Source organism: Schistocerca serialis, chromosome 9, assembly GCF_023864345.2.
Source record: "Schistocerca serialis cubense isolate TAMUIC-IGC-003099 chromosome 9, iqSchSeri2.2, whole genome shotgun sequence".
Taxonomy (NCBI): domain Eukaryota; kingdom Metazoa; phylum Arthropoda; class Insecta; order Orthoptera; family Acrididae; genus Schistocerca; species Schistocerca serialis.
In genome coordinates this window covers 337,273,729-337,297,660 of record NC_064646.1, presented here as the reverse complement: position 1 = coordinate 337,297,660, position 23,932 = coordinate 337,273,729, and the positions used below count along the sequence as shown (strand labels likewise).

The 23,932-nt window shown below is 42.6% G+C and overlaps 1 protein-coding gene across 2 annotated transcripts in view; it reads left to right on the top strand.

Moving 5' to 3' along the window:
* LOC126418861 (ribosome biogenesis protein BMS1 homolog) overlaps positions 1-23,932 on the top strand; it is a 109,385-nt gene that overhangs the window by 19,187 nt on the left and 66,266 nt on the right. For both annotated transcript variants that reach the window (XM_050085853.1, XM_050085854.1), the window contains exons 2-4: positions 15,442-15,562; positions 17,575-17,765; positions 20,171-20,319. In XM_050085853.1, the coding sequence (XP_049941810.1) occupies positions 15,442-15,562; positions 17,575-17,765; positions 20,171-20,319 (461 nt within the window). The remainder of the gene's footprint in view (positions 1-15,441; positions 15,563-17,574; positions 17,766-20,170; positions 20,320-23,932) is intronic.

Sequence of the window (23,932 nt, the reverse complement as noted above, 5' to 3'; positions counted from 1 at the left end):
CACCTTATCGCCTTCAAACGGCTGCGTGCGCGGGCCCGCCTCCTTATCCGCCAAGGCAAGAAGGAGTGCTGGGAGCGGTATGTGTCCACAATTGGCCTCCATGTCACTCCATCGCAGGTCTGGGCCAAGATTCGACGCGTCTACGGCTATCGGCCACCTGTCAGCGTCCCTGCGCTCTCACTGAATGGAGCCGTTTGCACTGACTCCGACGTCATTGCCAATCGCTTAGCAGAGCATTTTGCTATGAGTTCCGCTTCTGCGAATTACCCCCAGGCCTTCCGCTCCATTAAAGAGCGGATGGAACGTCGGAGCCTTTCGTTTCGCACCAACCACCCAGAATCTTACAATGCTCCATTTAGTCAGTGGGAATTTCGCAGTGCCCTCGCTGCTTGCCCTGATACCGCTCCTGGGCCAGATGGCATCCACTGTCAGATGCTGAAACACCTTTCAGTGGACTGCCAGCGGCGGCTTCTCGATCTTTACAACCGTCTTTGGGTCGAGGGGGAGTTTCCGTCGCAATGGCGGGAAGGAATTGTCATCCCCGTTTTGAAACCTGGAAAGAACCCTCTGGAGGTGGACAGCTACCGTCCCATTAGCCTCACCAACGTTCTTTGCAAGTTGCTTGAACGGATGGTGAGCCGGCGCTTGAATTGGGTACTGGAGTCTCGGGGCCTTCTGGCTCCATCTCAGGGTGGGTTCCGTAAAGGCCGCTCCGCCGCCGACAATCTGGTGAGCCTGGAGTCGGCCATCCGTACTGCCTTTTCCCGCCGTCAGCACCTGGTCGCTGTCTTTTTCGATATGCGGAAGGCGTACGATACGACGTGGCGTCATCACATCCTTTCTACGCTTCATGGATGGGGTCTTCGGGGTCCTCTGCCGATTTTTATCCGCAATTTTCTGTCGTGTCGTACCTTCCGCGTGCAAGTCGCGGCCTCGTATAGTTCCTCCCACGTCCAGGAGACCGGTGTGCCACAGGGTTCCGTTTTAAGTGTCTGTCTGTTTTTAATAGCCATTAGCGGTCTTGCTGCGGCCGTGGGAAACTCTGTCTCCGCTTCCCTGTATGCTGACGACTTCTGCCTTTACTACAGCTCTACTGGCATTGCAGCTGTTGAACGTCAGCTACAGGGCGCTATCCGTAGGGCGCAGTCTTGGGCTGTAGCGCATGGGTTTCAGTTTTCGGCAGCCAAGACCTGCGTTATGCATTTCTGCCGGCGACGTACTGTCCACCCGGAGCTGCAGCTTTCTCTTAACGGCGAACTTCTTTCGGTGGTGGAATCACACAGGTTTTTGGGGGTGGTTTTCGATGCCCGGTTGACTTGGCTGCCTCATATCCGGCAGCTCAAACAGACGTGTTGGCGGCATCTCAATGCACTGCGATGTTTGAGCCACACCCGCTGGGGAGCCAACCGCTCTACCCTGTTACGACTCTACCAGGCGTTAATCCAGTCCCGTCTGGATTATGGGTGCCTGGCATATGGCTCAGCATCCCCGTCTGCGTTGCGGGTGCTGGACCCAATTCTCCACAGCGGGATACGCCTTGCCACTGGTGCTTTCCGCACCAGCCCTGTGGACAGCTTACTCGTGGAGGCAGGTGTCCCTCCACTGCGGTTCCGACGCCAACGTTTGCTGGCCGCTTATGCTGCCCATGTACTAAGCTCGCCCGGGCATCCTTACTATCGTCTCCTGTTCCCGCAGTCAGTCGTCCATCTGCCGGAACGTCGGCCCCGGTCGGGTTGTCCGATCGCCATACGCGTCAAGGAGCTTCTCTCCGGGCTTGGGCTTGTCCCTGTTCCACCTCCTTTCCGGGCACCTCTGCGTACACCCCCGTGGTGCGTTCCTCGCCCTTGCCTTCGGCTAGACTTGGCACAGGGCTCGAAGGACTCAGTCCCTCCAGAGGCCTTCCGCCGCCGCTTTTATTCCATCCTGGCCACGTATCAGGGCTCTGGCATTGTTTACACCGACGGCTCGATGGTTGCTGGTCGAGTCGGTTATGCGCTCACTCTAGGGGACCATTCCGAACAACGTTCCTTGCCGGCTGGCTGCAGCGTTTACACTGCTGAGCTGGTCGCCATCTTTCGAGCCCTAGAGTATATCCGCTCCTGCTCAGGTGAGTCCTTCGTTATCTGTAGCGATTCCCTGAGCAGTTTACGAGCACTCGTCCAGTGTTTTCCTCGTTCCCGTCTGGTGATGGCTATCCATGAGTCCCTGCATACTCTTGCGCGTTGCGGCCGCTCAGCGGTCTTCGTGTGGACCCCAGGCCATGTTGGGATCCCTGGCAACGAGAATGTTGACCGGCTGGCGAAAGAGGCGACTGGTGCACCATCTCTGGACGTTGGCCTCCCGGAGACAGATTTGCGAGCGTTCGTACGCCGCAAAATTCTGGACCTTTGGGACACTGAATGGCGCGCCCTGCCTTCACGCAACAAACTTCGGGCCATCAAGGGGGCTACCGGTGTGTGGCGCTCCTCCTTGCGGGTCTCTCGCAAGGAGTCTGTTGTCCTCTGCCGGCTGCGCATTGGGCACACTCGGCTTACGCATGGCCACTTATTGCGCTGTGAGGACACGCCTCTATGTCGCTGCGGCTCCGTTTTATCCGTGGTTCACGTTTTATTGGAGTGTCCGTTTTTAGCTGCACTCAGGCAGTCGTTCGCACTGCCTGACTCGCTCCCTGCCCTTTTAACAGATGACTCGGCTATGGCTGACTTAGTTTTACGTTTTATTCGGGCAGGGGGTTTTTATTCTTTAATCTGAGTGTTTCTGTTTTTATCTTATTGTTTTGTGTTGATTCTGGCCTTTGGCCTCCGGTTTTAAACTGATTTTTTAATGTTTCAAGTGGTTGGCTTTTCCTTTTTTATTTCTCTGGTCGGCCAACCACCGTCACACTCTGTGTGCTTTTAGTTCGTTTTGTCTGGTCTTTGTCTCAGTTTCTCTTGTTCATTGTCGTCTGTGGTCTATTCTGTTACTCGTTTTTTATTCTCTGTGGGTGTTTTTTCGTACTTGGACAAAGGGACCGATGACCGTAGCAGTCTGGTCCCTTTAATCCCCCCAAACCAACCAACCAAGCATTCAAAGTGGAGCAACATTTTGGCTGGTGCAGTGTATTACAAGGCAGTGAACAAATAACTATAAATGAAGCCCACCGATGAAAAGATAACCTGTTGAGCTAAAAAGTTGCTAAGTCCCTATAAAAATTGAAGCAGATACACAAAATGAGATTTATGTTAAGGTAACACAAAAACCTGTGGTAAAAGTTACTAATTTCCTGAAACATTTTGACGTTAATTCAAAGTTGATGTTAAGTTGAAAATAGAGTTAGTTTACAATGAATCCAGATAATATATATGCCTAATCCTCTTTAAGGGAAAACTAGATGTAACACAATATGTAAAGTTAGAAAATCTGCTACAGTAACTAAATTACAAACACTGATTTGCTACAAATTGCTCGTACATTATGCAAAGGTCGATGATGGGGGTTATGAAAATTCTCAGAAATGCAAGTTTATTTGTGTTGATATGCAACGAAATTCAGGGGTGATGTAGTCTTTGGCGGAACTGTGAACCACAAATACTGATTTCTGCATCTACATCTATGCTCTGCAAACTACCGTGAGGTGCATGACAGATGGTACGTCCCATTGTACCAGTTATTATGATTTCTTCCTGTTCCATTCACGCATGGAACATGGGAAGAATGATTGTTTGAATGCTTCTGTGTGTGCAGTAATTATTCCAATCTTATCCTCGCGATCCCTATGTGAGCAATACTTAGGGGATTACTGTACAGGGTGATTACAATTTAACTTTCAAACCACAGTAGAAATAACACTACTGATCAGAATGACATCAAATTGCAACAAAATATTATCAGAGGAGGAGGAAAACATATGGCAGAAGAAAAATAAATAGTTACAAAATGTAGCAATAGATGGCGCAGTACACATCATAATTTAATGGTAGTCGACTTCAAATGGCAAATGAATCATACAGCAATGCCTAAGGTGTACGTTCAATGTACTCAGTGTGCATGGGTGTACAGGTGTGATTCTGTTAGTTACGTAAGCCTGTCCACCACGGCAAGGTCATATCACAATGGATGGAAAAAATCGGTTTTTAATTGTCCTGAGGCCAAAAACTGCATAAAAAGTATCACTCGCATTGGTTTTTAATTGTCCTGAGGCCAAAAACCACATAAAAAGCATCAATCAAAATCAAATCAAATTATTAATTTCTGTGTGACTGTCACAAAACATGTTCAGTGTGCTGTCCACCATTTTCAGCAACAAGTTGAAATCGAGAAACAGCATGTTCCGCAACTGATCGAAGTGTTTTCTGGGTCATATTTAGAATGTATTGCGCAACGCGTGCCTTCAGTGCAAATAAGTTTGCAATCGGAACACTGAACACAACATCTGTCAGATAACACCACAGCCAGAAGTCACACGGATTAAGATCAGTTGATTGGGATGGCCTGGCTGTAGGCAAATGGCGGCTGATAATTCTAGCATTTCCGAAATAGCGCTTCACATCCTTTCTACGCCTCATGGATGGGGTCTTCGGGGCCTTCTGCCGATCTTTATCCGCAATTTTCTGTCGTATCGTACCTTCCGCGTGCAAGTCGCGGCCTCATATAGTTCCTCCCACGTCCAGGAGACCGGTGTGCCACAGGGTTCTGTTTTAAGTGTCTGCCTGTTTTTAATAGCCATTAACGGGCTCGCTGCGGCCGTGGGAAATTCTGTCTCCGCTTCCATGTATGCTGACGACTTCTGCCTTTACTACAGCTCTACTGGCATTGCAGCTGTTGAACGTCAGCTACAGAGCGCTATCCGCAAGGCGCAGTCTTGGGCTGTAGCTCATGGGTTCCAGTTTTCGGCAGCCAAGACCTGCGTTATGCATTTCTGCCGGCGACGTACTGTCCACCCGGAGCCGCGGCTTTATCTTGCCGGCGAACTTCTTTCAGTGGTGGAATCACACAGGTTTCTGGGGGTGGTATTCGATGCCCGGTTGACTTGGCTGCCTCATATCCGGCAGCTTAAACAGGTGTGTTGGCGGCATCTAAACGCTCTGAGATGCTTGAGCCACACCCGCTGGGGCGCCGACCGATCTACCCTGTTGCGGCTCTACCAGGCGTTAATCCAGTCCCTTCTGGATTACGGGAGCCTGGCTTATGGATCAGCATCCCCATCTGCGTTGCGGGTGCTGGACCCAATTCTCCACAGCGGGATACGCCTTGCCACTGGTGCTTTCCGCACCAGCCCTGTGGACAGCATACTAGTGGAGGCAGGTGTCCCTCCACTGCGGTTACGACGCCAACAATTACTGGCTGCTTATGCTGCCCATGTTTTTAGCTTGCCCAGGCATCCAAATTACCGTGTCCTGTTCCCGCAGTCAGTCGTCCATCTGCCAGACCGTCGGCCCCGGTCGGGTTGTCCGATCGCCGTACGCGTCAAGGAGCTTCTCTCCGGGCTTGGGTTTTTCCCTGTTCCACGTCCTTTCCGGGCACCTCTGCGTACACCCCCGTGGTGTGTTCCTCGTCCTTGCCTTCGGTTCGACTTGGCACAGGGCTCGAAGGACTCAGTCCCTCCAGAGGCCTCCCGCCGCCGCTTTTATTCCATCCTGGCCATGCATCAGGGCTCTGGAATTGTTTACACTGACGGTTCGATGGTTGCTGGTCGTGTCGGGTATGCGCTAACTCTAGGGGACCATTCCGAACAGTGTTCCTTGCCGTATGGCTGCAGCGTTTACACTGCTGAGCTGGTCGCCATCTTTCGTGCTCTAGAGTATATCCGCTCCTGCTCAGGTGAGTCCTTCGTTCTCTGTAGCGATTCCCTGAGCGGTTTATGAGCTCTCGACCAGTGTTTTCCTCGTTCTCGTCTGGTGATGGCTATCCATGAGTCCCTGCATACTCTTGCGCATTGCGGCCGCTCTGTGGTCTTTGTGTGGACCCCCAGTCACGTCGGTATCCCGGGCAATGAACGTGTTGACCGCCTGGCCAAACAGGCCACCTTTGAACCCACCCTGGACATTGACCTCCCGGAGACTGATTTGCGGGCAGTCTTCCGCCGTGAAGTTCTTTCGCTTTGGGACACTGAATGGCGCAATCTGCCCACGCCAAACAAACTCCGTTCTCTCAAGGCGACGACGCGTGTGTGGCAGTCATCCATGCGAGCCACTCGCAGAGATTCGGTTGTTCTTTGTCGGCTCCGCATTGGCCACACCCAACTGTCTCACAGTTATTTATTGCGTCGTGAGGACCTGCCTCTCTGTCGCTGTGGGGCAGTTTTGACGGTGGTGCACATTTTATTAACTTGTCCGCTTTTAACTGTGCTCAGGCAGACATTTGCGCTGCCTGATACGCTCCCTGCCCTTTTACTAGATGACTCTGCCATGGTGGACTTAGTTTTGCGTTTTATTCAGGCAGGGGGTTTTTATAGTTTAATCTGAGTGTTTGTTTTTTAGTGTTGATTCTAGCTTTTAGCCTCCGGTTTTAAACTGAGTTTTTAATGTTTTCTTGGTGGTTGGCTTTTCCTCTTTTTTTCTCTATGGTCGGCCAAACACCGTCACACTCTGTGTGTTTTAATTTGTTTTGTCTGATCTCTGTCGGAGTCTTTCTCGTCCTGTGTCGTCTGACGTCTTTCCTGCTGTTCGTTTTTTATTCTCTTTGGGCGGTTTTAATTTTTTGGAAAAAGGGACCGATGACCATCGCAGTCTGGTCCCTTTAATCCCACAACCCAACCCAACATTATTTTTTGTTCTTCTGCCAAACGTTTTTCTCCCTTCTCTGATATTCCAATGCAATTTGACGTCATTCTGACCAGTGGTGTTATTTGTACAGAATCTTGAAAGTTTAACTTTAATTGTAATCACCCTGTATATCCACAGAGTGATGATTTAAAGGTGGTTCTTGAAACTTTGTTAATAGATTTTCTTGGGATAGTTAACATCTGTTTTCAAGAGCCTGCCAGTTCAGATCCTTCAATATCTCTGTGACACTCTCCCATGGATTAAACAGACCTGTGACCATTCATGCTGCCCTTCTCTGTATACACTGAATATCTCTGTCAGTCCTATGTTGTGTAGATCCGACATACTTGAGCAATATTCGAGAACTGGTCACATGGGTGATTTGTAAGCAATCTCTTTTGAAGACTGAGATCTATGTGATCATTTCATTTCATATTCCTACAAAGTGTTACACCTAGGTATTTGTATAAGTTGACTGATTCCAGCAGTGACTCATTGATATTATTGTCTTAGAATACTAAATTTTTTTGTTTTGTAAAGTGCAAAATTTTACATTTCTGAACATTTAGAGTGAGTTGCCAATCTCTGCACCATGTTGAAATCTCATCATGATATGTCTGAATATTTATGCAGCTTCACTCAGATAGTACTTCATTGTAGGTAACTGCATCATCTGCAAAAAGCCTGATTTTACTATTAATATTGTCTGCAAGGTCATTAATATACAGCATGGCCAGCAAGGGTCCCATAACACTCCCCTGGGGTACACCTGAAGTTACTTCTACATCTGATGATGACTCTCCATCCAAGATAACATGCTGTGTCCTCCTTACCAGAAAGTCCTCGATCCAGTCACAAATTTCACTCGATATCCCATATGATCGTACTTTTGACAATAAGCGTATGTGTGGTATTAAGTCAAATGTGTTCCGGAAATTAAGGAACACTGCATTTACCTGGTTGCCTTGATCCACAGCTTTCAGAATGCCATGTGAGAAAAGTGTGATTATATATGAAGGTAGTATCTGTTCCTGAAAGAACAGATACCATTGATGACGGTGCAGCTTCTCTAGAATGAAATGATAATTTAATCGACATCTTAACTGCAAACAGGCCTGTTTGCACTTAGGGTGTCGATTTAATTATCATTTCAGAAAAGTATGAGTTGGGTTTCACATGATCGATGTTTTCAAAATCTGTGCTGGTTGGCACTGAGGAGGCCAATCTGTTCAAGATACTTCATTATGTTTGAGCTAATATGTTCTAAAATTCTATGACAGATCGATATCAAGGATAGTTTTGTGGATCACTTCTGCTACCCTTCTTGTAGATAGGTGATATGCTATGAAATAAAGTATATATCCAAAACACTCATACTACTAACTTATGAAAATATTGTTTTGTAAGTGTCCAAAAATTCTCAAACTAACCTGTTTCTCATGTAATTGTACAATGAAATTAGAGAATAGTGGTTTTGAAAGTTCTCAGAAATTTAAAAGAGCACAATTTACTTTAAGCCTACAGTTGATGTTAACAGTACAAGTTCATCGCGGCACTCACAAAGACTTGAAATTTCACAATATATCACAATACAAATGGGTATTGATACAATCAGTGAAAGATTATGCAGGAATGATGTGAACACTAAAATATGCGAATCTAGAACTTTGAATCGGTACACAATCTTAAACTCAAGTTCTCACTCAAGGGGAAATTCCTAAGCTGGCTTTTATACTTAAAGCACAGATTTTAGACTTAGCAGAGGGAAGATCCAGCATAAAACCATAGAAGACCTGATTCCAATCAATAAACAGAGCATTGTATAAGAAGAACTGTTGTCTGATAGTGTGAAAATGGTTGATCATCATTAACAGCACATCTATGACCATATATCCTGGAGGTTTTCTTTCATCCTGGAGGTTTTCTTTGACACTACAGTATCTGATCACCTGGGATTTGTGAAGGTTCCGGACAGCCACAGGCAGAGGTGTCACTAACCAAGTTTCTACACTGATCGATTAGGCACTAAATGAACCACTCTAAGAAATGCCAGACGGAAGTATGTGCAGGTGTACCAGTGGGGCATGTGGAACCAATCCCACCCATATTTTGTAGAAGTATTGACATTTCAGTTGTCATTTGTTAAAAATGTTAAGGGAAAGTCCTTCATGGAAGCTAAAAAGTGGAAGAAATGAAGGTAACACCTCAGTGATTAACTGAGGCATTGAGATGTTGACAGGCACAGAGACAAGACTGAAAATGTTGCTAAGCTTTCAGACAAATCATCCATCAGAACAAACAGAATACACACAATCACTGTTGTAAAAATAATATATTTTCTAGTGTCATTAATAGAATTCTTTCAAAGTTCGATAAACTATTGTCCAGGTCCTGTCATGTCAACTGTCACTGAGCATAGTGGCAGAGAAACTAAGACACTTGGTTCATATTCGTACTGGTCACAGTAGATTCCTTCCCCTGTACTTACCCACTGTGAGGCAGTGCTCTTGTTGAATGCTTTTGTGGGTGGTGAGCTGCACCACTGACGGTCATTTGTCTGTTATGTTGACTGATCAGCTTTCAGCACCACCGTGTGTTGAATGCTTCTGACAGTGCTAACTACATTGCTGGCCATTAAAATTGCAAGGTGAAATTCAACAAATGCCAAACTGACAGGAAGTGTATTACATGCCAGGATATGCAAATGATTAGCATTTCTGCGCAACTACATAAAGTAGAGAGGGGTAATGACATTTTCATTCCATATGTAAGGGAAGATTATGCAGCAATTTCTCATTTGGGAACTCTATTTCAGTGATGTTTGTTTGTGATAAGATAATGTTACATCTTGTGAAATAACGAGAACCATCTACTGGCAGGAGTTGGAATTCTAAAGCAACAGGCTTGTAGCGTGTCGAGACTATCATTTATCATTCAGTGTCGCTGACAATCCCACAGCTGTACCCAAATATGGAATTAATGGGTGCAGAAGGGCCATACTTGCTGCCTCCATCTGTGGAGGCTCAGAGGAGAATGAACATTGCCACATTGCATTTGTCGTCATTAATGGATCCAGCACTTGTCGTGATAGTATGCGGTTCCACAGGATAGAAAAAATGATGATCTCTGGTTTGCATAGCCAGTAATTTGAACAGCAGTCATTTTAAGTATCTGACACATGATAAGGACAGTTATGCCCTATCATTGAGGTCTAGTGACGTTATCTTTCAGGAAGATAACACTGCAGGTTACCTGTGCTGTTCCGACATGTCTCGATTCAGAGGTTGTGTGAATGTTACCCTGGCCAGCATATTCTCCAGATAACGTCTAGTCGGGGGTTGTCAAGAGACTGAAATGCCACCACTTGCGAGTCACTACATTTAAAGCAGCATGGAATGATGTTCGTCAGGGCTGGCCATGGAATGCCAAACTGCACATGAGCCCCATGTGTGGGCTGAGGCTTGTCCTGCCTTGGCTTCGATCAGTCCTTCTCCGAACTACCTGGCATGGCATGACATTTCTTTTAATATTGTGGTGCAGCGTTTTTCATTCGGCATGCCTCTCTTCAGTTCATGGTATGAAGATGTTTGTAGGTCCAGTTGGTGTTTGTGCAAAAAGAGGCATTCTAGCTATCAACTGTCACGAACCTTTAAAAATGAGTGACAGAAGACAGCAGCGAGAATTCTCAAATATCTGTTAAGCAGTAGTGTAATCAACGGGTACTGCCAATTCTCTGTGGAACAGTGTTACACTGCCACTTAGAAAGAATTTTGAGATATAGTTGACAATGAAAGAGCAAAAAATTACAATGATAATAGACACAGAATTCATTGTTCTATACATGAAGAAGCTCTTTGAGCTAAACTTGCAGGCATGGAGCACAGAAGGAATTGGTGATAAGAATAGTAAAATTTCTGAAGTCACATGCACTATTCCACTGTCAGTTGCAACAGTTTTCAGTGGAATTGAACAAAGAGTGTGGAGGCTTTATATATTACTGCAGAGTTTGTTAACTAAAGGGGCCTGTCTGGAATGAGTTTTCGATTTAAAACCTGCTATTGATGAATTTATGAAGAAAAAAGGAGTGCAGTAATGAAAATTAGAACATCTAGCGTTGATTACAGACCTCTCATTTTAAATCTCATTGTTATTAAAGAAAACACAAGGTTTGAATTCTGGCCTGAACTGTCATTTGTGTTTACTTCTGTTTCTTGTGTTTAACTTTGGACTCTTTATTAAAATTGCAAAGAAGGAGAATCTCTGCCAAGTGTTGATCTCCAGGAGACAGTTTGGAAGTACTGTCGATAGAAGCAAAGTAAGTAATAGTAATCTTAAGTTTTCCCACCCACCTTAGTCCCACCTTTGGCCTTAATGACCTGCACTTTCCTTTCTTGCTGAAGGATCATGTATTTCTGAAGGTAGGATTACTTAAAGTAGATGACGTCTTCTTCACTTTTAGCTGTAGCTGTTTTCTTACTGAAAGTGAACATATCATTTAAAAAAAAAAATAATAAGATTGTTGTAGTAGTATGATGTTAGTAAAATGTTTCTATTGGTAGTAATTGAAATTCCACTTCCTTAAGATAAATACTTGCCATGATGAACATCATGTAATTTCATGTTCAAGAAAATGTATGGAATCCAACCATTGTGATCTTGAAAGAGTATTGCCATCAATTTATCATTTCATGTGGTAGGTTGCTTCTTTTGATGTGGTGATCTTCATTGCCCCAGTGGTGTTGACTGCCTTTTTCTCAGGATGAAAATGAAACTGCCAGATTCTAGTACAGATGACTTCATTAAAGTGTTTCCCCAAACCCCAAAAGCTCTGTATAAGATTACCAAATTTGTTTTTCTTCTGATTTGCATTACCTTCTTGCCATGAGTCAGAAACCATTAAGCACACCGTTTTCTGTGTCCTAATTATTCAGTTATCATGAACACGGATCCTTTTACCACACCTGAGTACTCTGTGATCTGACCCATTTTCATCAGTTGTGACTGTTGATTTATCTGAATGTGCATGTCACTGGATACTGTAATCTCTATGCTGATACCTCTGAAGCCGAAGAAAGGGAGGAAAAAAATATTTTTAAGGCTGGTAATAGAAATTCTCCCCCCCCCCCCCCTCCCCCCATCTCCCCCCATGAACCATAGACCTTGCCATGGAGGCTTGCTTGCCTCAGCGATACAGATAGCCGTACCATAGATGCAACCACAACGGAGGGGTATCTGGTGAGAGGCCAGACAAACGTGTGGTTCCTGAAGAGGGGTAGCAGCCTTTTCAGTAGTTGCAGGGGCAACAGTCTGGATAATTGACTGATCCGGCCTTGTAACACTAACCAAAATGGTCTTGCTGTGCTGGTACTGTGAACAGCTGAAAGCAAAGGGAAACTACAGCCGTAATTTCTCCCCGAGGGCATGCAGCTTTACTGTATGGTTAAATGATGATAGCGTCCTCTTGGGTAAAATATTCCGGAGGTAAAATAGTCCCCCATTCGGATCTCCAGTCGGGGACTACTCAAGAGAACGTCATTACCAGGAGAAAGAGAACTGGCGTTCTACAGATCGGAGCGTGGAATGTCAGATCCGTTAATCGGGCAGGTAGGTTAGAAAATTTAAAAAGGGAAATGGATAGGTTTAAGTTAGATATAGTGGGAATTAGCGAAGTTCGGTGGCAGGAGGAACAAGACTTCTGGTCAGGTGAATACAGGGTTATAAACACCAAATCAAATAGGGGTAATGCAGGAGTAGGTTTAATAATGAATAAAAAAAATAGGAGTGCGGGTAAGCTACTACAAACAGCATAGTGAACGCCTTAATATGGCCAAGATAGACACGAAGCCCACGCCTACTACAGTAGTACAAGTTTATATGCCAACTAGCTCTGCAGATAATGAAGAAATTGAAGAAATGTATGATGAGATAAAAGAAATTATTCAGATAGTGAAGGGAGACGAAAATTTAATAGTCATGGGTGACTGGAATTCGATATTAGGAAAAGGAAGAGAAGGAAACGTAGTAGGTGAATATGGATTGGGGGTAAGAAATGGAAGAGGAAGCTGTCTGGTAGAATTTTGCACAGAGCATAACTTTCATAGCTAACACTTGGTTCAATAATCATAAAAAAAAAAACTGTATACATGGAAGAAGCCTGGGGATACTGACGGGTTTCAGATAGATTATATAATGGTAAGACAGAGATTTAGGAAACAGGTTTTAAATTGCAAGACATTTCCAGGGGCAGATGTGGATTCTGACCACAATCAATTGGTTATGAACTGTAGATTAAAACTGAAGAAGCTGCAAAAAGGTGGGAATTTAAGGAGATCGGACTTGGATAAACTGACTAAACCAGACGTTGTACAGAGTTTCAGGGAGAGCATAAGGGAACAATTGATAAGAATGGGGGAAAGAAATACAGTAGAAGAAGAATGGGTAGCTTTGAGGGATGAAGTTGTGAAGGTAGCAGAGGATCAAGTAGGTAAAAAGACAAGGGCTAGTAGAAATCCTTGGGTAACAGAAGAAGAATTGAATTTAATTGATGAAAGGAGAAAATATAAAAATGCAGTAAATGAAGCAGGCAAAAAGGAATACAAATGTCTCAAAAATAAGATTGACAGGAAGTGCAAAATGGCTAAGCAGGGATGGCTAGCGGACAAATGTAAGGATGTAGAGGCTTATCTCACTATGGGTAAGATAGATACTGCCTACAGAAAATTAAAGAGACCTTTGAAGAAAAGAGAGCCACTTGTATAAATATCAAGAGCTGAGATGGAAACCCAGTTCTGAGTAAAGAAGGGAAAGCAGAAAGATGGAAGGAGTATATAGAGGGTCTATACAAGGACGAGATACTTGAGGACAATATCATGGAAATGGAAGAGGATGTAGATGAAGATGAAATGGGAGATACTATACTGCATGAAGAGTTTGACAGAGCACTGAAAGACCTGAGTCGAAACAAGGCCCCAGGAGTAGACAACATTCCATTAGAACTACTGATGGCCTTGGGAGAGCCAGTCCTGACAAAACTCTACCATCTGGTGAGCAAAATGTATGAGACAGGCGAAATATCTTCAGACTTTAAGAAGAACATAATAATTCCAATCCCAAAGAAAGCAGGTATTAACAGATGTGAAAATTACCGAACTATCAGTCTAATAAGTCACAGCTGCAAAATACTAACGCGAATTCTTTACAGACAAATGGAAAAACTGGTAGAAGCCGACCTTGGAGAAGATCAGTTTGGATTCCATAGAATTGTTGGAACGCGTAAGGCAATATTGACCTTGTGACTTATCTTAGAGGAAAGATTAAGGAAAGGCAAACCTACGTTTCTAGCATTTGTAGACTTGGAGAAAGCTTTTGACAATGTTGACTGGAATACTCTCTTTCAAATTCTAAAGGTGACAGGAGTAAAATACAGGGAGCGAAAGGCTATTTACAATTTGTACAGAAACCAGATGGCAGTTATGAGAGTCAAGGGGCATGAAAGGGAAGCAGTGGTTGGGAAGGGAGTGAGACAGGGTTGTAGCCTCTCCCCGATGTTATTCAATCTATTTATTGAGCAAGCAGTAAAGGAAACAAAAGAAAAATTCGGAGTAGGTATTAAAATCCATAGAGAAGAAATAAAAACTTTGAGGTTCGCCGATGACATTGTAATTCTGTCACAGACATCAAAGGACTTGGAAGAGCAATTGAACGGAATGGACAGTGTCAAAACGAGGATAATGGAATGTAGTTGAGTTAACTTGGGTGATGCTGAGGGAATTAGATTGAGACACTTAAAGTAGCAAAGGAGTTTTGCTATTTGGGGAGCAAAATAACTGATAATGGTCGAAGTAGAGAGGATATAAAATGTAGACTGGCAATGGTAAGGAAAGTGTTTCTGAAGAAGAGAAATTTGTTAACATCGAGTATAGATTTAAGTGTCAGAAAGTCATTTCTGAAAGTATTTGTATGGAGTGTAGCCATGTATGGAAGTGAAACATGATCGATAAATAGTTTGGACAAGAAGAGAATAGAAGCTTTCAAAATGTGGTGCTATAGAAGAATGCTGAAGATTAGATGGGTAGATCACATAACTAATGAGGAGGTATTGAATAGAATTGAGGAGAAGAGGAGTTTGTGGCATAACTTGACAAGGAGAAGGGACCGGTTGGTAGGAAATGTTCTGAGGCATAGGGGATCTCAAATTTAGGATTGGAGGGCAGTGTGGAGGGTAAAAGTCGTAGAGGGAGACCAAGAGATGTTTACACTAAGCAGATTCAGAAGGATGTAGGTTGCAGTAAGTACTGGGAGATGAAGAAGCTTGCACAGGATAGGGTAGCATGGAGAGCTGCATCAAACCAGTCTCAGGACTGAAGACCACAACAACAACAACAACAACAACAATAGAAATTAAGGCTTCTACCAATAAAATTTCCTTTTCCTTATGCTTATTACTGTACTAAAGTGAACCGTGCATTACTCTTCGACCAGCCTTCACATTTTGAATCTTTTCGGATTTGTCTTTCTTTACTTTAGCAAAGATGCTGATAATGGCATCAGCATCCAAAAACAAATCCATTATCTTATTAACATGTATTTATCATTGTTCAGAACTATTGCTTAATGAATAAAATATTCAGAGATTTAAACGCTTACTCTTAGAGAGACATGATTTGTGGGCTACTTAATGACACTGTTCCTATTTTAGGTCGAAAAGCAGATAAGAAGAAAGCAAAAAATAAACATGTTCAGGAACTTACTGATAAACAGAAGAATCCTAAGGCATTCACCTTCAACTCTGCTGTGCGTGCAGAAAGAAGGTTCAGAAGGTAAGTTGTTGCTTTTATTGAATAATAATTATTGATAATGAATTGTCAGATTGTTAGATACGGTCCAGTTTGTAGGAACACTGCCCCTCCACCCTCTCTCAAATCATTCTGGTAGCGGCTTGCCCAGTAGTTTTGTATGCTCCCCTGTGTGTGTTTGTGTGTGTGTGTGTGTGTGTGTGTGTGTGTGTGTGTGTGTGTGTAAAAAAAGAAGTCAGTAGACTCAGTTGCTGCAAATGTCAAATGTTTAATGAATCAAACTGCGGGGAAGGCAGATTTCAGACTGAAGTTCATGAAAGGGTCCTAAGGAAATCTGTTTCATCTATGAAGCAAGTTGCTTATAAAATTTTCATCCACTCAGTTATTGTGTGTAGTCTTGGCCTATACCATTTTGAATAGAAGAGATTCAGAATACTTGAAGGAGAGTTTCATTATCCAGCAGAGGCTTGTTGAGTCACAAAAATATTCAACCAACTCCAGTAGGGGAGAGCTCAAAATGTAAGTGGTGCGTAACGTAAGGACTTACTTTGAATAATGTGTCAATTCATAAATAAAATGTGTGTAGGTTCCATGCTGAGTCAAGTAACGTATTTCTTCTTTGTACATCCCCAGGGTTAGATATATCACTCACTCTTAACTGCTTTAGCAAAATTGAAGAAAACGTAATGAGTAATCTGGGTGGCTGGGTGAGGACATGAATTGTCATTTTCCCAATTATAAGTCTGATGTTTTACCACACCACTGCCTCAAGTGAACAAAGCCTCAGGAGATACTAGACAAGCTACCAATGATTTAAAAAAAAAAGGGGGGGGGGCAGTATATCCAAGAGAATAAGAGTTACTCTACCACACTGTCTGATGAGTATGATATGCCAATAACAGATGTGCCAGTTCCCAGATTTCTAACCACACTAATACAGTATCACTTTTCAATCCTCCCTCATTTATTAAATTTTGTCATATAACTCTTGAATTTCGCTTTTTCAACACAACACTATGCCTACTGTCTGATACATATCAGTTTGTAGTAAAAACATTTCTAAAGCTTTACTCCATTATCTATGTGTAAAAATTAGTAGAACTATTGGTTGAGGTATTACAGGTCATGCATATTACTTGGTTGACTTCCCCACTTCAGGGATGAAAGTAGCAATTCTCTGCCACTAGAGGGCTCCAAATTGTAGTGTGTAACATAACACTATGTAACATAACTATGCATAATGTAACTTTGTGTGGGGAACTGAAAGCAGGAATTTGAAAAGTTCATCCAAGATAGAGCACCCTCTCCTTCAGCATGACAATGCCAGACCACACAGTGCTGCAACATCTGCAACAACCCAGTGCCTTGATTTCATTGTCATTGATCATTGTCCATGCAGCCCCAACTTGGCTCCATCCAATTTTCATATGTTTCCAACACTTAAAGAACACCTTCAAGGACTTCCTTTTAATAGTGATGAAGTGGTGTGAGAAGAATTGAGGTTGTAGCTCTGTCAACAAAGTCAAACTTTTTACAGTGATGGTATCAACAAACTGACCTCTAATTGGGAGAAATGTGTTCGTCATCAGAATGACTATGTTGAGATGTAAATTTCTAGTCACAAAGAATAAAGATGTAGAAAGTTAATAAAGTTTATATTGTTTAAAAAGCTGTCTGAGTTTTCACATAAAAATTTGGAGGCATTACTTTTCAGCACGCCCTCATATTACATCAGAACATATTATACTGGCTCTGCAAAAGGGGATCCAAGAACATCTGGATTGGTTGAGATAGGGAAGCCATGCAAGATTATGGATTCAACTTCAATTATTTTGAGATCTCACTTTCTTATATTTTCAGTTGAGCACTTGTAATGTGTTCACACATTTCTAAGTTAATGTTAGTGTCTAACACCTGAATGTGTTCACAGTTTTTCAGAATTACACCTGTGTTACCACTATTTCTCCAAACCATAGCAAATATTTTTTTAATCATTTATTGCTTGTTTTATATGAATGTGAAATGAATTCTTACAGAAAACAAGATATCCAGACAAAGAAACAACATATACCTCTGGTAGATCGAGCACCATTGGAACCTCCACCAGTAGTTGTGGCAATAGTGGGGCCACGTAAAGTTGGGAAGACCACACTTATGCATTGTCTTATCAAGCATTTTACCAAGCAGCCAATGACTGTTATCAAGGGACCAGTGACAATAGTTTCAGGTTTGTAGCTCTCTTTCTTTTATTTTTATCAGAACTGTACGTTTTACACATTTGCTACAAACGTATTGTGACTATAATTGCATTTATAAGGGGCATTCAAATGAAACTCAGTCACTAGTGTAAAGTAATGGTGACAATTTTATTAACTAAAAAATGTAGTTGTACACTTTACATATACTCAAAAATAGTCCCCAAAACTGTTGGTACATTTATCCCATTGCAACACTAGCCAGTTGATTCCATCTTTGAAGAAGCTAGTAGGCTGCTGTTGGATCCAGGCCTGGACCCAGTCACACACTTTGTCATCCATTGCGAATCAATGTCTGCGAATAGCTTGTTTTAAAGGTCCAAACACATGAAAGTTACGCAGTGAAAGGTCGGAACTGTACGGTGGATACTCCAGCATTTTCCACCGAGACTACTGCAATGTTGTCTTCACTGCATTGGCCATTTATGGGTGGGCATTATCATGCAGGGGGATAACGCCATTGGACAACATGCCTTGGCATTTCAACTTGACGGCTCTTCTAAGGTTCTGTGAAGTGGCGTGATAACGCTGGGCATTAATGGTGGTTCGCTGTTCCAGGAACTCTACAAGCAGTGGGCCCTTGTGGCTGAAAGAAAGGGCATCATGACCTTAACAGAACTGGTGTGCGTGGCCTTTGATTTTTTTGGAGGTGGTGAAGTTGCATGTTTCCATTGCTTACTCTGACGCTTGCTTTCCGGTTCAAAATGGTGACACCATGTTTTGTCACCTGTGACGACACCCCAGAGAAAGCCATATTCCTCCTCCTGATAACATTGCAGATGTCTCAAAGACAGCGCCATTAGAGTATTGCGCTGTTTGGCAGTCAGTTGGTGGGGAACCCACTGCGCACAGATTTTGGTGCATTATAGTGTGGGCAGTGCCCACGCTAATACCCATAACTAGTGGATCTCATCCATGGTTTTCTGCGGTTGTCCAAGACTAAAGCATTCACTTCCACAAGCATTTCCAGTGTGATGACACGATGAGCCTGTCCAGGACAAGCATCGTCGTCGAGTGACTCGCACCCCTCAAGGAATCATTTGCGCTATTTCACAGCACTTTAATAACCACACCGTACTCATCGTACACAGCTTTCATCCGTCAATACATTTCACGGCCTCCAATTCCCACTGCCACCAAAAATCAAACCACTCCTTGTTATTCCTGCTTACTGGCCTGCCCGTTTGGTAGTGGACGATAACTTGTGTGACCACCTTCTCTTCAGCGTGCTACATCAAACGCTGCACATGCGTCAGTCTCTCTACCATACGAGCTGTTACGTGGTGCCACCTTATGCGTAACGCAAAGATAGGTGCACTGACCAGGTTTCATTTGAATGAACCTCATAATAAACTAGGTTGTCCACATTGTGTGTGATACATTAATTTTTATTGTTACCTGGTGATTATATGCCAAGTCAAAGTATAATATGTTTTAAAATCAAACCTTCAGTTTGCTAACAAGATTAGTGACAAAAAGTTGAGAGACAGTGAGAAGGAAAATTAGTGAAAAGTAAAAACCAGCAAAGCAACAGGTGTGTGTGAAATAACAAGCGGGACAAAAACAAGGTGGTGAGTGGGTAATTTATGGGATGTTAGTGCACTAAATTTTTAAACAAGTACACACATTTTTGTTGTGGTAGTTGAAGAAATTGATGAATATGGACTCCACCAGTCCTGCTTACTAAGTTGAGTAACTTTATTGTTTTTCTCGTTATTTCTCTCCATCTTCATTATATGTCCACTTGATCACATCTTCTGTTGTTTCTGTTTCAGTTGTCATCTTCTTATTTCTTATTCCTGGCTCATCGACTGCATTCCTGCCATATTGTTGCCTGCTCAGAAATTGTATCATCTTCATTCATTATGTCTCTCTTGACCTTATATTTTGAGCAACCCATTTTTGTGCAGTATCGTGTCAACTTCTACATTCCTCTCTTCACCCTCTTCCCATGCAGTTCATAGAAAAGTGACTAACTTAACCAATATATTGACTGTTCATAATGTACATGTTTCTCTTGTACTACTAGTATGTTATCATGGTATCATTGTAGTAATACTGACTAGCCTATGCTTTTAGGTGATGTTTTAGTGTTTTATCTGATCCATCTTTATTTAGTTACGTGACACTGATAAATGTAAATTAATAACTTATAGTTGTTACATTTATGCATCTGGATTCATATACCTAATTTTGAACTGGGAACACTCATATCGTTACATTTCTGTTTATAACTGAGTAATTGACTTTTCATTGTGTTCTGGTGGAACTGTAAAAATTCCCATGCACTAGAAAGTAATAGCATTTATATGTGTCTGGTAAGGTTGTGTCTGATTGATTTGAGAGACTAATTAATTTACACTTTTTTTTTCAATAGGTAAAAGAAGAAGACTGACTTTGATTGAGTGTAATAATGACATAAACAGTATGATAGACGTAGCCAAAGTTGCTGACTTAGTCCTTCTGTTAGTTGATGCATCCTTTGGATTTGAAATGGAAATATTTGAGTTCTTGAACATTTGCCAGGTGAGTGAAAGGACTTATTTTTTGTTGAATTGTAGAGGAAAAAATAGTTATGTTTTGTTGTAGGCAGAAATATATTCTCTCCCTGATGAGCTGTAGATATAAGAACTGATGCATAGGTTGGAGTTAAGACTACACTTTACTGTTGTGGACATGTGACAGGGGTAGAGTAACAGCTGACTTGATGATGAGTCTGAAATTACAACATGCATAATCATTTCAAGGCACATAATAATGACAAGTTACCAAGAACAAAACAATCATGAACACCAAACTTAATTTCCTCAAAGAACATCATATTCACTGTAGATTGTGATCATTTGTTTCACGGTTGCAATTTCAGCCTCTTGGCCAGTTTCAAGTGATACTGCAAAAAAATTTTCTTCAGCACATGTATACGTGTCACAGGAGTTTAAAGTCTGACGTGCACCGAAGCAAACTGTTGTGAACCCCGACTATGAGACGTTAACCAAAATGAGTGTGCTGTGAAGGGCACATTCTTGAATCAAGGCACATACAGGTGATAGGCAAAATAATGTATTTACTTGGGAATGGTTTACGAATAATGGGTTGGACCCCTATTTGCCCTTAATACAGGTGTGATTCTTCTTGGAATGCTGGTATATAATGATTGTAGGGAACAATTGACAGGAATGGGGGAAAGAAATACAGTAGAAGAAGAATGGGTAGCTTTGAGGGATGAAGTAGTGAAGGCAGCAGAGGATCAAGTAGGTAAAAAGACGAGGGCAAGGAGAAATCCTTGGGTAACAGAAGAAATATTGAATTTAATTGATGAAAGGAGAAAATATAAAAAAAACAGGCAAAAAGGAATACAAATGTCTCAAAAATGAGATTGACAGGCAGTGCAAAATGGATAAGCAGGGATTGTTAGAGCACAAATGTAAGGATGTAGAGGCTTATCTCACTAGGGGCAAGATAGATACTGCCTACAGGAAAATTAAAGAGACCTTTGGAGAAAAGAGAGCCACTTGTATGAGTATCATGAGCTCAGATGGAAACCCAGTTCTAAGCAAAGAAGGGAAAGCAGAAAGGTGGAAGGAGTATGTAGGGGTCTATACAAGGGCGATGTACTTGAGGACAATATCATGGAAATGGAAGAGGATGTAGATGAAGATGAAATGGGAGATACTAAACTGCGTGAAGAGTTTGACAGAGCACTGAAAGACCTGAGTCGAAACAAGGCCCCAGGAGTAGACAACATTCCATTAGAACTACTGACGGCCTTGGGAGAGCCAGTCCTGACAAAACTCTACCATCTGGCGAGCAAGATGTATGAGACAGGCGAAATATCCTCAGACTTCAAGAAGAATATAGTAATTCCAATCCCAAAGAAAGCATGTGTTGACAGATGTGAAAATTACCGAACTATCAGTCTAATAAGTCACAGCTGCAAAATACTAACGCGAATTCTTTACAGACGAACGGAAAAACTGGTAAAAGCCGACCTTGGAGAAGATCAGTTTGGATTCCATAGAAATGTTGGAACGCATAAAGCAATATTGACTTATGACTTATCTTGGAGGAAAGATTAAGGAAAGGCAAACCTACGTTTCTAGCATTTGTAGTCTTGGAGAAAGCTTTTGACAATGTTGACTGGAATACTCTCTTTCAAATCTAAAGGTGGCAGGAGTAAAATACAGGGAGCAAAAGGCTATTTACAATTTGTACAGAAACCAGATGGCAGTTATGAGAGTCAAGGGGCATGAAAGGGAAGCAGTGGTTGGGAAGGGAGTGAAACAGGGTTGTAGCCTCTCCCCGATGTTATTCAATCTATATATTGAGCAAGCACTAAAGGAAACAAAAGAAAAATTCGGAGTAGGTATTAAAATCCATAGAGAAGAAATAAAAACTTTGAGGTTCGCCGATGACATTGTAATTCTGTCACAGACATCAAAGGACTTGGAAGAGCAATTGAATGGAATGGACAGTGTCTTGAAAGGAGGATATAAGATGAACATCAACAAAAGCAAAACGAGGATAATGGAATGTAGTTGAGTTAACTTGGATGATGCTGAGAGAATTAGATTGAGGCACTTAAAGTAGCAAAGGAGTTTTGCTATTTGGGGAGCAAAATAACTGATAATGGTCGAAGTAGAGAGGATATAAAATGTAGACTGGCAATGGTAAGGAAAGTGTTTCTGAAGAAGAGAAATTTGTTAACATCGAGTATAGATTTAAGTGTCAGGAAGTCGTTTCTGAAAGTATTTGTATGGAGTGTAGCCATGTATGGAAGTGAAACATGGTTGATAAATATTTTGGCCAAGAAGAGAATAGAAGCTTTCGAAATGTGGTGCTACAGAAGAATGCTGAAGATTAGATGGGTAGATCACATATCTAATGAGGAGGTATTGAATAGAATTGGGGAGAAGAGGAGTTTGTGGCATAACTTGACAAGGAGAAGGGACCGGTTGGTAGGAAATGTTCTGAGGCATCAGGGGATCTCAAATTTAGCATTGGAGGGCAGTGCGGAGGGTAAAAATCGTAGAGGGAGACCAAGAGATGTTTACACTAAGCAGATTCAGAAGGATGTAGGTTGCAGTAAGTACTAGGAGATGAAGAAGCTTGCACAGGATAGGGTAGCATGGAGAGCTGCATCAAACCAGTCTCAGGACTGAAGACCACAACAACAACAATAGTCTCCAGTGGAATGTTATGCCACTCTTCGATCAGAACCTGTTCTAACTCCTGTAGTGATGAGGGAGGCGGAAATCTGCTCCAGAGTCTGTGCTCCAATAACACCCAAAAGGGTTCGATAATGTTAAAGTCCGGGGACTGTGCTGTCCAGGGAAGATGCTGCAGTTTAGTTGCACGCTCCTCATACCATGATTGTACTGTCCTTGCTGTGCGAACGGATGCATTATCGTCCTGAACTATGGCATCATTCTTGGGGAAGAACATTTGAATCATGGGGTGCACCTAATCATCTAAAATGTTCACATAATTGTTGGCTGTAATAATGCTTTTGAGGGTAATGATGGGACCAGCAGAATACCATGATACGACTGCCCACATCATTACACTTCCACCTCCAGGCTTAACCGTTGGAATAAAGCAATCAGGATTTTAGGCTTCTTTTGGCATTCTCCAGATGTAAACCCGGCCCGATGTCGGAAATAACGAAAATGTTGACTTGTCTGACCGTATGATGTGTTTCGACTGGTCAGCCGTCCAGGATTTATGCTCCTGACACTATGTTTTACGCTTCTTTGCATTGGTTGTCTTCACTAGTGGTTTCGGTATAGCAGCTCATCCATGAATATTTGCTTTATGGAGTTCTTGGCAAACAGTGTCGATAGATATGGGGTCTTGAAGATGGCTGTTGATCTCTGCAATCACTTTAGCTGCCATAGTTTTGTGTTGTTTTTACACCATTTGTATTAGTGTTCAATGACCTCTGTCATTTAGTTTTTATTTGCACCCACTATTACGTTTACACAATGATGTATTTCCATGTTTTGTGTAGGTTTCATGACTGTTGAAAAGGTTGCTCTTGAAAGATTCAACAAATTGGCTGTCTTTGTTACTGATGCCCCAGATGATCAGGCCCCCACAATGTGCCCTCTTTGGGCCTCTGTTAGATCTTTCAGTGCACATC